At 53.8% G+C, this 14,665-nt stretch overlaps 4 protein-coding genes across 4 annotated transcripts; 3 read left to right on the plus strand and 1 right to left on the minus strand.

Moving 5' to 3' along the window:
• Positions 1-776: 776 nt before the first annotated feature.
• CLUP02_08921 (uncharacterized protein) lies at positions 777-1,461 on the plus strand (the record flags this gene model as incomplete). The annotated part of the gene is made up of 2 exons (XM_049287902.1): positions 777-1,172; positions 1,237-1,461. 2 exons carry the CDS (start codon positions 777-779, stop codon positions 1,459-1,461), a joined length of 621 nt encoding a protein of 206 aa, XP_049145045.1.
• Positions 1,462-1,499: 38 nt separating this feature from the next.
• CLUP02_08922 (uncharacterized protein) lies at positions 1,500-6,305 on the minus strand (the record flags this gene model as incomplete). The annotated part of the gene is made up of 22 exons (XM_049287903.1): positions 1,500-1,792; positions 1,858-1,963; positions 2,027-2,207; positions 2,264-2,344; positions 2,436-2,679; positions 2,738-2,898; positions 2,959-3,154; positions 3,231-3,576; positions 3,641-3,774; positions 3,837-3,989; positions 4,069-4,155; positions 4,209-4,289; positions 4,346-4,422; positions 4,506-4,543; positions 4,599-4,647; positions 4,737-4,953; positions 4,981-5,255; positions 5,355-5,504; positions 5,572-5,738; positions 5,791-5,890; positions 5,969-6,114; positions 6,210-6,305. The coding sequence occupies 22 exons, from the start codon at positions 6,303-6,305 to the stop codon at positions 1,500-1,502; spliced, it is 3,378 nt and encodes a 1,125-aa protein (XP_049145046.1).
• A 3,686-nt stretch (positions 6,306-9,991) lies between these two features.
• Positions 9,992-11,674, plus strand: CLUP02_08923 (uncharacterized protein; the record flags this gene model as incomplete). The annotated part of the gene is made up of 4 exons (XM_049287904.1): positions 9,992-10,205; positions 10,334-10,507; positions 10,572-10,805; positions 11,031-11,674. The coding sequence occupies 4 exons, from the start codon at positions 9,992-9,994 to the stop codon at positions 11,672-11,674; spliced, it is 1,266 nt and encodes a 421-aa protein (XP_049145047.1).
• Positions 11,675-11,973: 299 nt separating this feature from the next.
• Positions 11,974-12,516, plus strand: CLUP02_08924 (uncharacterized protein; the record flags this gene model as incomplete). The annotated part of the gene is made up of 1 exon (XM_049287905.1): positions 11,974-12,516. One exon carries the CDS (start codon positions 11,974-11,976, stop codon positions 12,514-12,516), a length of 543 nt encoding a protein of 180 aa, XP_049145048.1.
• Between the last annotated feature and the right edge of the window lie 2,149 nt (positions 12,517-14,665).

Consider the following 14,665-nt stretch of genomic DNA (forward strand, 5'->3'; position numbering starts at 1 on the left):
TGCTCGAAGCAGCTCGTCCTTGAGTATAGCCATCGTAGAGCGGCCTTGGTGAGAACTTCGCGCCCGGAGTCTTCCAAGCTTGCCACGCCGCCATTGAGTGACAATAATCGGAAGCTGCTGCGAGTGAACAGAGTTGAACATGTGTCTTCGAGGGAAGGAAGAATAGTAGTCTCAGAGAGCACGACGACTTGTTCGTGCTCAGTCCAAAAACTCTCAAACCGAGGACTGCTTCAATCGTTGAGCTCTCGGAATCCAAACCACTTTATCCGCTGACCAAATAACTGATTGCCCTTCAAGTTGCCGAGTGCTATATGAGCACCGACTCCCATCCTGGCCTATTGTATATGTGCCATGCACGGAGCACACATAAAAGCCATTAGAGATAAGTTGACGTGTGGCTAGTGCTCGAAGAAAGTTGGACGCGGGGAAAATAACGACAAAACAAAAAAAAAGTCCTTCTCAATCAGAAGAAAGAAAGCATGTCAACAGCAGGGTTCATCCGAAGTTCGACGCAAAGAAGTCCGTACGTACATCTACCGGGGCTACTGAATTGGCTTGACGCGCACCCCACCTTTTGAGTTTCCACACTCCAAAGGAAGACGACTTGGAAAAGGCTCAAGAAGGTTGAGCCGAGATGGCATATGCCCCCCCCCCCCCCCCCCCCCCTCCCTTCCTTTCGTCCCTGATCGGGGCCTGATGCCAAAGGTAGTGTACGTGGGGAACACGCTCTTCCCGTGAACCGTGTGTCCGAATCTGCAAGCGCTGGATTGGATGCCATGTGCCCATGTCTGGCCAGCTCTGACTGGCTTCCCAGGTGTGATGTCGAAGGACCAAATGCAAGAACCTGCATGTCGGTGCATGCGTGGTTTGCAACCTCTCCCTACGTGACCCTCCTCTCACCTGCACCACCTGCTGCTGGTGCTGCCATCACGAAGGCGGCTGGCCCGATGGCGACCGTAGCTTTGAGCCTGGCAGTATTTATGGCTGGAGGCCCCATGATTTGGGACGAGCGACGTTCCCCTTCTCGGTTGCTCCAGGGCGAGCAAGAGTTCTTCGAGTTTGATATCTGTGATTCAATGCAACGTTCCGATTTTCTCCCGGCAACGCATTCCGGGCTTTCGGCAGCGCCTTATTGGCCTGCCGAATCGAGTGGCTCCCCGAGATCCGAGCCGGTGGTTGTGATGTCTTTCCGGGAGCTCTCTAGCTTTCTTCCGTATTGCAAAAAGTAATTATCATATCCGCCGTTCTCAGGACTGCCAGACCAGCGCCATGGCAGACCGAAATCCAGAGGGGCCAAACCCACTGGCAACGATTGCGTACTGCCATTTCGATCAGCATGTCGTACGAGTCGCAATGACGGACCGCGGCGCTTCCAGAAAATTAGCCCTGGTGCAATTGGTGACATGCAGCCTTAGTGCTTTATTGGAGTGGTCCCCAAGCGGCGAGTCCAAGAGCAGCTAAGCGGGATTACCCCCATGTTTCCCGCTGCCCAGCACCATTCATTTCGTCAGCAAACTGCGGGAGGCTATACAAGGTAAACCGTTGGAGCATTGCGTCGGAAGTTGTCCTGAATTCGGCCTGGTGTTGGTCACCGTTTCCTTGTCAGGCCGCTGCTCTTTGCTGTTCGGGATCGAAGCTGAGGGAAAGACGGGCGCTGCCGAAGTTGCTGCTGTAATATTTTGTTGATTTTTGTGCGACGGGATGATGACTTCATGGCTGCTGCAAACACTTTGGTCCCCGATCATCAGCTGTAGAATATTGTGCAGAGAGGTAGCTTTGCTATCTTGGACAACTGCTCATGTCAGGTTTTAAACGGCTTGAAGCCGGGGACATGTCCGTAACCTGGTTCCCTGTGACCCCGCGAATCACTTAATTGGACTCGATCTCTGTACGAAAAGGATGTCTGACGCCACCCCATGCGAGAGTTGGGTGTGACAGCGAACTGGCCGCAGAGTACAGATAGCTAGCTGGTCGCCCATAAGAAAGGCGGGACTGTGTTACTAGACGTTGTTGACCTTGGTCGGACGCCATCAGCCAGCGGCACAGTTTCTTTCGGCATTGTCGGGACAATAATCCTTCGAGAAGAAACAACACAGTATGACCACCACAGATCAGCTGGGCCAAGTGCAGTGTGGTAGGCAGGGAAATGGACAGCTGGCAGCCCGTTCATTGTACTGACTGAGTGGTTGCGCTGGATCAAACGTGCACTTGTGGCGTCGGTCACTTGCAAGTGAGGTCCTCGGTTTGATTCATTATACCTGACACGTCAAGATGGTTCTGAGCAGTACGGCGTCTAAGCTGTATCAGCCGGCCCTTTGACACATCAAAATTCAGCTCGGAGAACCTGTCATCAATTCCTCAAGAGAGAATCCAAGGTTTGGCGAGACGGGACGAGTGCGAGGCCCTCGGGCGGCGGGCTGCCATCAGACCATCACAATCCAGATCGTCGGGTTGGGCTGTCGCAGTCGAGACAGAAATCAAACTCTGCGCAGTACCGCCCGTGGGTTTCTCGCCATGGCGATTCCGAACGTCCAATGGACGTGACGGATCGTTCTGTCGTATCTCCCAGTCTCCCCAAAGATCCCTTAGGCCGGTAATGAGGAGTTTCCGGTTGGGAGAAAAATCGTACCAGCCAGAACCAAAAGGGTCCAAATAGGTGAAGAGCCAAGACGCAGGTTGCTTCAATGGAAGGGAGCAGGTTCAGGGATCCTTTGATGGGTCCACTTCCCGAGTCGACAAGAGAACAGAGTTGGAAACTGTTCCATTGAAGTTTCAAGAATCAGCGGCGCGTCTTCCAATCCATCAGGGAGGGCGCCAGCAGCCGACGGATCGCTGAGAGACATCGACAAGCTGCCATCGATATCGATGCCGACTTTTTGCCGCGCACTGGTGGCCATTCTGCAACCGGTTACGGGTTAGTTGCCCCCATTCGGAGAGCTGAGCCACCCGTACTAGGACAGCCTTGCAGGCTTGCAGCGTGCGACCTGCTGCATAGGTGCGTGATGATGACCTCCTGCAGGCCGCGCGGGTTGCAGGTATGACGGCACGGCAGCCGTATGCTGCATCTTTGGCAATTGCGGCGGAGTGGTAGTTGAAGGTTGTGATCGGTACACAATCACCCTAACTTCATAGCGTTTCCACGTCTTGCGCAACTCTCGTCAATTCCATCAAAAAAGGTTGTCCGCCTGCTCGGAACGTTGGACCGACTCAAGTTGCATCATGATCAAGACCGTTTCGACATTGGGCCTCAGAGCAACCGAGCGGAAGCCGAAGAAGAACAGAGTCGGCGGACATTACTATCTCGTGTCGGCCACGATGGTCTGATCCCATAGCACGGCTTTGGTGATTCGTTGACATTGCGACGGCGCAGCTGACAGTCTGCCAGCGCCTTGAATCGTAAAGCTTGAGGGGTCTGGGATCAGGGGAGGACGAGGTGTGGATCACCAGAGATTGAGGGATCTGGCCTTGCGGTATGAAGCTCGGGACGCTGACTGCCTGAGGCGAATGGGGCCGCAGCGCGAACCTCACAACCTGAAGAGAGGAGCAGTCCGGGAGAGTCGTGTTTGATTGCCGCTTCTAGGGCACGCAGGGCTCTCCATCTTGGGGGCGAGAACTGTCCGTTCGTATCCTTCTAGAACACTGGCGACGCGAAGATCAGAATTATTGTCGAACTGTTGATATCAGTGATCTTCCTGTGGAGCTGGGCCGTGTTTAGTCCGAAAACGCCGACGCTATGAGACTCGAAGGAGTAGCAGCGGTGATCGAACGGAGGCTCTCCCATCAAATCAAGAAGATAGAATATGCCGGTCGTGGTGTTTCCGCATACCGTTACCGACGGAATCCCGCCGTCTGCAAAGTCCTGTGCATGACCTGTGGGGGAAGATGGAGGGAGGTGGGAACGCGGCGGGAGTTCGGTCCATTGTCAGGAAGGTCGTTTAGTCGGATCCAATGGGTCCTCGGTGATGGTGCGTGAGTGTGCATGGCGAGCACTGTGCGGGGTAATAAGCTCGATTTTCTTGTTGCTTAGGAAGCCCTCCACAGCCCAAATCATCAATAAGTACTGCATACTCCGTGAAGCAATGCCGATCACGTTGACAGCGGCCGGCAAGGAAACTTTCAGATTAAGGCAAGCCAAATGCTGACGGCACCTACAAACTACAGCACGGTAGCATGTCGACGTGTCAGTCTTGGTTGGCCAAAAGGGTTACAAGTCATAGGCGGCGCATCCTTGTCGACACCAGCCCGGCTGTTAAACCGTAGTCTGTTGGTAACAAAGTGGTAGCCACTCGCTCGTAGTTGTCAGGTTTCGGAGGGGGAGAGGCGAAGTAAGGAGGTTCAGGGACACCCACCTTCAGAGTCAGTACCTGGTTAGCGGGTAGGGCAAGTCGGGCTAGGGCGGCCCCCAGAGGCGAAGAAAGGCAGCTAGGAAAGATGAAGAGCGACCATCTGAGACGTTAACCGATCAAATCGCATCTCGAGAGAGGCGGGTTGCGGCCTCAGCTGACGTAACTGCTGGCTCCGAAGCTGCGTGTAGCCGCTGGGGCTAGATGCGTCCGAGAGGACAGAAAGTGACCGTAGCACAGAGGACAATTACCGACACGATGCTTCTTTGTTGAGGTTTTGCAAGCATGGCACGTTCGTATGGGCCTCGAGAATGTCGTTCCAATAATACGGAGTATGGTGAAATAGGGGTTTATCTGCGGGCTCGCGGCAGTGAATGTTCGTTTTTTAGGGACCCGTTCTCCATATGCCAGGGCTCAAGAATTATTGCTGCTAGAGCGCGCGAAAGAGCAGATCTGCGGTCCACTTGGCACCTGGGGTGTAAATTGATGAGAAGGGTCTCGCCCTCGACCATGGGGTTTGCTCTTTGGGATAGACATGGAGGCATGCGGAAGTAGAAGTACGGGACTGGTGGCAATAGCTTGCTTCCTGCGTCGGTGGCTGAAATTGTTGCTCGGCTCGGTCTGCAGAAAGATCAACCTTCCAATGGGCGCCAGCGAGATGCAGCAACACAGACTTGAGTGTCCAGACCGAGGCAGTTGACAAAGAACGGAGAAAGCTGATGCCGACGACAAGGGCCTGAGTCACAATTTGCTGTCTCGTAGGCATCGTCTTCTCTGGGAAGGGAACGGTGTTGGATCATGGTGATGCTGAGCTTGACTACTGTTGGTCCGGCGGCGTTGAAGGTCTCGAGGGTGTCTATGCTGAGCACGAGGTTTCCGATGTGAGAGAATCTAGTGTTCTGGTGTGCCTCCCTGCTAGATGGCGTCAATTGGTATGTCCGTACTTTCCCAAGAGATAATCATGAAGTATATATCTATCCGACTCTATTTCCCTTATATTCGCTTGTGAACAGTTTCAAAACAAAGTAGAAGTTGGGGAAAGGCTGGACACGGATGTACTGACGCCTTCTAGCGGTTGATGGGATAGGAGACAGAGGTTTGTGTGTGCCCAGATTCCGCTTGCGCTTGGTTGTTGCTTGCTCTGCCTTACAATGTGACCAACTTGTTTGGAACTTCACATGACACGGTAGGACTGAGGTTCGCAACAAAGGGCTGTAGAGGTGTTCACGTTATGTGAGCGCAGCAAGCAGACAAGACGTAGGAAGGAGCGTTGGGCAGCAGATTTGTGTGCCATTGGAACGTTCCTGACGATAAGTCCAACGAGCCAAACGTTCTTTCCCTGATCCTTGAAGTGAGCATCAAAAGAACGGCTTCTCGGAGCTCAGGCTCATCTACCTAAGGTAGTTCGCAATGCCATATCAGTACCTACAGACAGATACATAGGCACCTTGATTTTTCCATCTTCCATTCGCACTCTCAGGTCTTTCCGGGTTTGAATGAGGTGAGCTGCGGCGATACGGATAAGGCACGTCCCCGTAGGTTCCTTACTGTTTGGTAATGGCAATCGCGGAAAGGGCAAGCAAGGTACATGGGTACTAGTTGCTCGTTAGCGTGGGTGGATCAACCAGAGGTTTAAGTGGTTGGCAGGGGTGCTCCCCACGCATTGGTCTGTGTCTGGCCCAGTCGTTATTTCGGGTTTCTTGGAGATTGTCTGCGTGGTGCTTGCTTCGATAGTGACGCTGATGAGTTGGTCCTGGTGCTGTGCAAGATTCTGAGAGGCACAGCAAGCATGTGAGATTTGTGACGCTCGCTCTCCGCGGTTCTCGTCTAGTACCAGGACTTCGTAAACACCGGATACAAGGACACCTTTCCAGGACTAGGTCTGGCGACATTTTCTCTGGAATCCCAATGTTGAGAATTCAAGGGGCGGGAGAAGAACGAGGGTGAGGAAAGACGCGACATGGAATGAGAGACGGAACATGGAAATGCTCGGGAAGAAGAACGAACGGCGCGGGCGGGAACCCAAGACACATACAAGTACTGATACCGTGCAGTCGAAACGGCGCTAACGCAACAATGGAGATTTCGACGGGGAACTACGTACCGGGCTACCTTCCTCTGTCTTTCTGTCGTTCTCCTTCCTTTTTTCCTCTTCTGCTGACCTCATCACGAAGAACCGGAAACTGGCAACTTCACGAGCAGCTGTCTCGTCTTCCTTTTAGAGACCTGGAGACGGTCCCAGCGGATTCAACGGCAAGAGAAGGAGAGATAGGGCTGGCGAGATGGTACCTTACAAAGAAGTATGCATGTTCCTCTTTTCATCTCGAGATGCCAATCTCCTTCTCCTGCTTCTCCAATATCGAGTGGGTCGCCTGCCGACCCCGGCCCGCCTGGCTTGGAAGCTTGCTGAAGCCTGATCATTGACGGGATGGGATGGAGCAGGAGCACTGGAACAACTTAGCAAGTCTGGCAAGTTGGAGCCCCAGAGATTAGGTACGCTCAACTGATGGATGGCGTCTTGCTGTGCTCACCCACGCGATTTCCCAAATGTTAATTATCCCCGAGACCGCATGCGACGACCTACAGGTGCAGGTGCAGGTGCAGGCGGGCGACCGCCGACGATGACATGGCCTTTATCACATAAGCTATCCGTTCCAGTTCCTACCTTAATAGGTTCCGGATGATGCTGAATGGTAGGGGCAGCCTGGCAGGCCACTTTTCGAAAAGATACTGGACGGATACCATCCACAAGCTCCCTCGGCTTGTTTCTACGTCGACATGCCCCCGTCTTCTGCCTCCCCTCCCATTCACTAACGTCCACTGAGATACATGTTCCGAGGAGGAGGTCAATACCTCACCTTACTTGCATATCCTTACAGCCATGCAGCTTCCACGCAGTCCTGATGCATGCCCTGCAACTTGGAAATCTCTTCGAGCATCGACGCGCATCGACGAACATCGAGACGTTGCGGCGGACCGGCTGCTCGTCAAAGGGAGAGCCGACTTGTGGATATTAATGAAGGCTGTTGGCTGTTGAGTAAGCGCTGCCAAATGCTTACATGGACAGTGAGACGGCAAGTATCAAGTGAAGATATTTGGAGTCTGCCCAGTGGAGGCGTACCATCCAACTTCAGTCCCTGATGACTGGTACATTGCCTCTTCTGGTGTCTCGTCTCAAATTGACGTCTCGTCTCGACAGTGTCGCGGCAGGCTCCCTCGCCCAGTGTTGGGAATTCCGACTTCAGGCACAGAGTGGAAGGGAGAAGCTTCGCAGGAATTCGAGGTAAGCGCGTAGACTTGGTCCAGTACCTAAGTGGAAGGGCGGTCGGCCTCGAACAGTTTGTTGTGCTTGATGTGGTCGGCCGGACATGATACCTCAGACTCATGGGATTGAGGAAAAAAGAAGATCTGTGAGGGAAAAGTGACGATGGTAGGAAATCTATTGACTGTCAATCCTAGGTGAAGAAAGGTAAGGTAAGTGCTTTCGAAAGGTACAGAGTTTTACCTGCCTAACCTCCCGTTGGAAAGTTGAAGGCAGGCACGTTCTTGAAGGCAGAGTGTACCGGTACCTTCCTCCGGTTCGGCCACCCCCACCCCGTCCTCCTCCTTCTCAGCGATGGAGTTCCCGTCAAGTTCTTGCGCTAGCGTCCCGTTGCTCAAAGTGCAGTGTCCAATGTCGTCTCTCGTCCCTGGCCCCCCTTGGTCCCAGATTCCCAGTTGTGTCCTAGTCGCCGTTGCAGTTTGCAGTTGCAGTCGCAGTTGGTCTTTCCCACCCAGCATTTCGATGTTGAGGAAGTGCACCTCACACCCTTCCTCCCCGGCCCTCCCCCTTCGCTCCTTCTACTTGTTGCATATCCGCAACAAGGCAAGGTACCCAAGGCAGAAACCTTCCACAACCTAAGGTGAAGCAAGGCACCTCGAGTTAGGCACCTACCTAGGTACGTAGGACAGATAACGTATGATACCTTAGGTAGATACGTCCGCACTTACCTAGGAATACAGAGTGCCCGCCCAGCACATAGAAATTTGATGCTCCGACATGTAAAAGTGTTAGACGGTCAAGGACATGTGCGGGTTGTGCGTCGGGTGCCTCTCTCGTCGGTGCAGTGCTAGTGTACTCCGTACACAGTAATAAAGTAAAATACGGTATCCAGTTGGCACCTTCCTCGACTTCCATCTCCTTCGCCCCTCCACCCCCATCCTCCACCCTCCATCCCTGCCTCGTCTCCTCGCAGTCGCTGCTGCCCCGGTGTGCCCCCCCAAGGTACCCAAGACTGCCTTACCTCACATTGGTATTCTCCTTCCTCCTCCTCCACTTCTGGTGCTTGGCCGGAAACTTGTCGCTGCCGAACTCCCCCAAGTGCAGGTGCAAGTTGCAAGTTGCAAGTCACAGTACCTCGTACGGATACAGAGACAACCTGAGCCTACCACTTCCTCCTGTGTCCTCCTCCACCAGACCACCACCCACTGCGCGACTGCCAACTGGAACTGGGCCTTCCTTCCGCATCGGCTTGGCTGTGCTGCCCCCGTACGAAGTACCTTTCCAAGTCCCTACTGCTTCTGCTCCTCCCTCTCACATTTGGCTCTCCCACTCATTTTTTTTCATGTATTTTTGTATTTTTGATTTCATTTTCCACGCTCGCCTCTTTTGATCCTGCCACCCCGGGACTGGCTGCACTAGCAAACGCAAAAAGTCATCATCATCATTCTCTCTGTGACTTCCTCCCTGCCCTGCTGCTCTGCTGGCAATGACTGCTCGACTTCTTCTCACTGCCTCGAGTCCCACATCGCCTTGCCACGGTCCGAAGTCAAGCCAAGGCACAGGCCTTGAACACCAGAGAGAGAGAGAGAGAAAAAGATACATAGTTACCAGCATCACTCTACCTAGGTACCTTAGGTTGTCCGACCCGGACGCTACCTTCTAATACCCAGACCACCTCACACACACATCCACCCACCCACCTACCAACCCATACGTCCGATTCGACCCGCCAGTTCGCCGTCGTCTCGTTTCCCGCATACCTCTTTGCTCTTCTCCGTCTTGGAGCATTCGCCTGATTTCTCTCCATCACCTCAAACCGCACCAGCCGACGACCGCCACCTCGAAACGAGTGCCCTCACACCAAACTCCGCTGCAAAGGAAATTCATCTTGCGCATCTCTGGCCAACAAAAAAAAAAAAGAGTCTTTCTTTGCTCTACCTCTCTCCTGCTTTCGTACCCGTTGATCATTGACTCGAGCCCGCGCAACAACTTCGAGGAACAAACCCCGTCCCTCTTTTCCCCTTTGGTGAGTGGTTTCCCTGTCAGTCCGCTACAACCCCTGCGCAAAAAAAGCCGCGAGACATTTAACCGCGCCGCCGCCCATACCCAAAAATTTATTTTCCCTGTCTTTCCCGTTGGCCTCTCCCCTGACACTGCGGCGCCGTCTTTCAACCCATCCCTTTGCGACACCGTTCCCCCTGAGGCTTCTCAACCGCGCCTCTGGTCTCGAATATCGCCTTGAGAAGACCTGAACTGATTTTTCCCTTCTACCAGAAAGGATCAGAAATCTCTCGACCGGCCTTTTTCGCGCGGCACTTTCATCTCGACCTCTCAGACAACAACTGTGGCCAACCGGGTTTCATCTCCCTCAACCACAAGCATCACCATGTCCTATTACGAGAACAACCCGCAATGGTCCAATCCCGGCCAGAACAACTGGGAACACCAAGCGCCTCCTGCCCGTGCTGGTGAGTCGGCCCAGTTGTCGCAACAGCACCAAATCGCAAAACCAGACGCCGGAATTGACTCGAGGTTCTCGCCAACAGGTGCCAGCGGCCCAACGCCCCAGGACGACTTCGCATTCTTCTACCAATTCGAGGGTAGGTCATCTCGAAATCTTCGGCACGCGGCAATCCAATACCATGGCGCGGGCGTCTATCCATCGTCTACCCGCGCCTACAGTGTGCCGCGCGCAGGAAGATCAAGGCTGACGAGATAATTACTATAGATGTGGTGCGGACACTGACTGCTAGGCCTACAGAGGTTGATCGTGCGTACGAGAATCTCGCCAAGGGCGGGAAGTCATACGGCATGGGCGGTCGCGGACGTGAGTACCCAACCCCTGGTGGTCCCAAGATGGGTCCCGCCGGTCATGGTCCCGCCAGAAAATCCCTCGACTTCAGTAAGTCTGCCCGCAACTGGCGGGCATCACCGCAGCCTTCCCGATACTAACTTGTAACGCGCAGCCGGACGCATGGGAGCCGGAGCCGGTCCCGGTCCCAGACCGCACTCGATGAACCAGTTCGATGATGCCCGAGGCCACCCCAACTCAAACCTCCAGAACTTTTACGCCTCCCAGCGCCACCAGCCCTCCCGAGGCTCCAACGACGCGGAACAGATGATGCAGGCCAAGAGAAGGATGGCCGCCCAACGGGAGCGGGAACTGCGAAACCTGCACACTGAGCAGCAATACCAACGAAGTAGGCCGCCCTCTTCTGTATAGCACACATACTCCATATGCCAGGGGGGAACCAGCAAAGCAGAAAAATAGATAATTCAGGCCGAGGGGTTTCACCATCATGCGCATCCTGCTGCCCCGTCATGTCACTGTCGAAAGATGCTATCCTGAAAGATCCTTCGTCCATCCCTTCCCCGTAATACCGAGAGATTTCGGAGGAAGCCATGCTAATCAACTGTGCGCGCAGCCGTCGTTTCTGACATCCCCTACGGTGCCAAAGCCATGTCCGAGGAGGAGACTCGCGACTTGATTGCTCGTCAGCGGAGCGCCTTGTACGGCGAGGGTCCGTTTGCTGAGAAGGCAGGTTATGTTGACGAGAACGGAGTCGTGCGCACTGGTGTCCCGACCCACAGCGGCCCCTCCAGCCTGCGTGGTCAATCTCCCTTGACCTACGATCCGGCTCGCGGCCCGCCTCCTCACGGTGATGCTCACACTCCCGTTTCGGCTACTGATGCTGGTCCCGGGCCCATTGCTGGACCCCCGGGCGAACAAGGCTCGCGTGGTGGCAGCATTGCCAGCCCTCAGCCAAACGCTCCGAGCAACAACAAGAGTGCGTTCGAGTCCGCGGTCAACCAGGCTGCGGCCCGCACCAACAACTCTTCGCCTGGCGGCTCCCCGCCGCGTCAGGAGCTTCCGGCTGGAGCCAAATCGGGCCAGACCGTTGCTCCCATTGGCACCCGACCTTCAGGAAACCAGGCTGGAGCCTCGAACCCGTCCTCGAAGAGATCAACCACTCCATTGGCATCCCCTGGCGGTTGGGGCCGTGGAAATGGGGTGTGGGGCCCCCAGTCTTCCGGCCTGGGCCAGCCTCCCGCGAGCGTCTGGGGCTAGAAGAACTCGACGCCTTGAACCGCATCACGTCTTTTGGAAACGTTGGCGCAATTATGGAATTGAACAGGAAGAGAATGATGGTTAGGAGGTTTGCGCGGGTGGGGTTTCAGCTTGATTTCAACATCGATTGATTTTCCACGGTCACGGAAAACTTGATATATACCTCGGTCTCGACACGGTACTCGGAGTGAGGGTGTCTTTCGGCATCTTTTGAGGAGTTTTCTTTTTACACCATAAGCAGGGGCCGAATCCTGCAACCTCGGAGTCGAACAGTATTGCTACGGGGTAAAAGGAGATGCATGTCAAATGAACACGAAAGAGGGGGCCAGCAGTTGTTTAGGGTGTTGGCAGGGAGATCACAGCGTGAAGGAACTGTTTCGGGTGATCTGGGAAATTCAGGCGACTGTGAACACGGAGCAGGGCGATTCGTTTTTCTGTTCTTTTGGGCAGATGTCCGTTCGGGCTGGGCATGGAATGATTCGGGTGCCAAAAGCGTCGGAGGGCAACCTATGATTCGAATTGCAAGCATACAATACGGCGTGGGCGTGGATTCCGACATCTGGTTTGACTCGAATGGGTTGGGACTGGGAAACACACATCCGGGGAGTTGGTACAAAGCACACAAGACGACTCTTCTTTTCACACGGCGAAAAAAATCACACAAAAAATCAGGGATTTGGGGAATCGGGGTGTTTCTGGATTCTTACTTTGGGGGGGATCCGTTTTTCCTTGTCTTTCTGCTACGGGGGGTTTCCACACCGGAAGGTTGCGCCGCAGGAGTTCTTCACTTGCCTTTCCAGCCCTTGACTGCTTCTGGGACACCGGGACGGTCAGGGCTATAATGAGGTTTCGTGATTCTTTTTCGACACGGAAAAGAAGAGGGAAACTTGACCGCATCAAGAGAGGGGGTTTTGGTCGGGAAAGATGCGGATTAGATCATCAACATGGGTTTGCGTTGGAGACGGATCGGATGGGACTGTTTTTTCTTCATAGTTTTGTTTTGGCACGCACGCTTCGCTCAGGATAGAGCAGCAACATAATGAAAAACACATGGATTTTGGTCTCCCCCCAAGTTTTGTTTGCCCTCTGAATGTTCGTGCTCGTATGCTAAAGTTGATGATTTGCTGGAGAGCAAGGAGTGACGGGAGAGCATAATCCTCAAAGGTCTAGTGTAGAGCCCTCTTTTGGTTCGGATAGGCCCGAACCTTGAGTCTGTTAGTAACTTTGCCAGAAGAAAACGTGAGAGAAGGTCACAAACTAAATGATGGGGAAAGGGAAAAGGGTATTAAGATCTACGGAGTAACAGCCGGTAGTTGATATTGTCGCTTTCACTAACCCCCCCCCCCGATGATGGGTGACAAGGTGTGATGGACCGGGGGTGAACGTTGTCTAGCGTGCTGGAGACAGTAAGGCGGAGGGGATTACGGGGGTAAGTTTCCGGCCCGGCGGCCTAGTAGAGATTTGCTGGGAAATGGGCATTCCTTCCATCGTGATGAGTGCGCTCGGACTATTGAAGTGTGATGATGATGTGCTTCTGCTGTTCTTGTTTGCTACCTTGGTGTGTGTGTGTGATTGCCACGGGTACATGGTCCGTGGGAGGAGGTGGTTACTCATTGGGTGAAGCCTTGAAGGGTTAAAGGGGGTATTGGGTGAAAGGGTCCGGGCCGGTGGCTTGCGGGAGGTTCCGTTGCCGCTTCCGCCCGTTTGAACCGTTTTTCTGGAAGGGGGGGATGGCCGCGGCGCTCGGTTCGGTCGGGGGGTTATTCTTTATTTGGGGGGAAGAAGAGAATTGGGGGCGGGTTTCAATGGTTTCGTGGTGTGTGTGTGTGGTTTTGGATTGATTGTTGAAGGGGTGGGATGCTTTACGTGCTGCTTGTTATTGATATTGGGAATGTGGATATATTATGCGGAGCTTAAGGTAGGTAGGTATGGATGGGAGCTGTTGGAGATGTACGGGTAAGGTGAGAGGCTTTGAAGGTGTATGTTGTTCTTGACTTGAGAGGGTCTGTTGACATGGTTCATCTTGATTTATTGAACTGCCGCTTATCAGAAGTTTATAATGACATAGTCCTTCTTCCTCAGATCAATGTCCACCAAAACTGAAAGAAAGCTATGGATTTTGTACTTCATATTACGGTTTAGAGTGATACTCGGACGCCCGCTCCGATTCTGTCAATCCAATGCAAGGCTTATCCTTTTTTCTCTTCAACCTCAAATGGACGCAGTCGCCAAAGTAACAGCCACCGTCACCATCCAACATCCAATGTCGGAACCAAAATTGACAAAAAAGACGTCGGGAAACCGGGTATGTGGGACCCCCGGGCCGCGCCGGAGGATGGCACCGTGGGGCGGGACGAACGGGGCGGGGCGGGGGTGCTGAAGACTAAAAGAGGTCGGGTCGGGTCTGGGCGGCCTTGCCAACGACCAACAGCCAACGGGTTTCGGGTCTCGGTACATGCGGCCTTCACCATGTACTACTTACCGTCAATCTCACCCCCCCCCCCCCCAAACAGCTACTCGGGTGTATCCTTTGCAACTTTATTGACGTCTTTGGAGGGCAAGCCGCGTTTCGTCGGCTTTGTTGAGGATGTGTTGTTTGGTTTCGGGAATTACCTATGAGGAGAGAGGACGCCCACCAACAGGCGATACCCTACTTACATACTCAGCTTCACGATATGGGTTCTCGTTGACTTCGACTTACAAGGAAGTAGAAGAAAAGGCCCGCTGTTGGAGACGAAGAGCTGTTCATTTCTGTCCGAGAACCAGGTCACAGCGTGTTGGAAGGCAAACAAAACCCAAGGACTCATAGGATGAGACGTCCAACACGACCTAATACGACGGACTCGGAATTTGATCATGACTATGGACTATAGACCCCTCCTCCTACATTTTCCACATCTCACCATTCGCGCATGTGTTGATCAATATGCAAAGAGTGAGACGCAGTGGCCCTGTGTCGCCACCAACATTACCACTAGCAACGCATCCCGC

Source organism: Colletotrichum lupini, chromosome 4 (assembly GCF_023278565.1).
Source record: "Colletotrichum lupini chromosome 4, complete sequence".
Classification (NCBI taxonomy): domain Eukaryota; kingdom Fungi; phylum Ascomycota; class Sordariomycetes; order Glomerellales; family Glomerellaceae; genus Colletotrichum; species Colletotrichum lupini.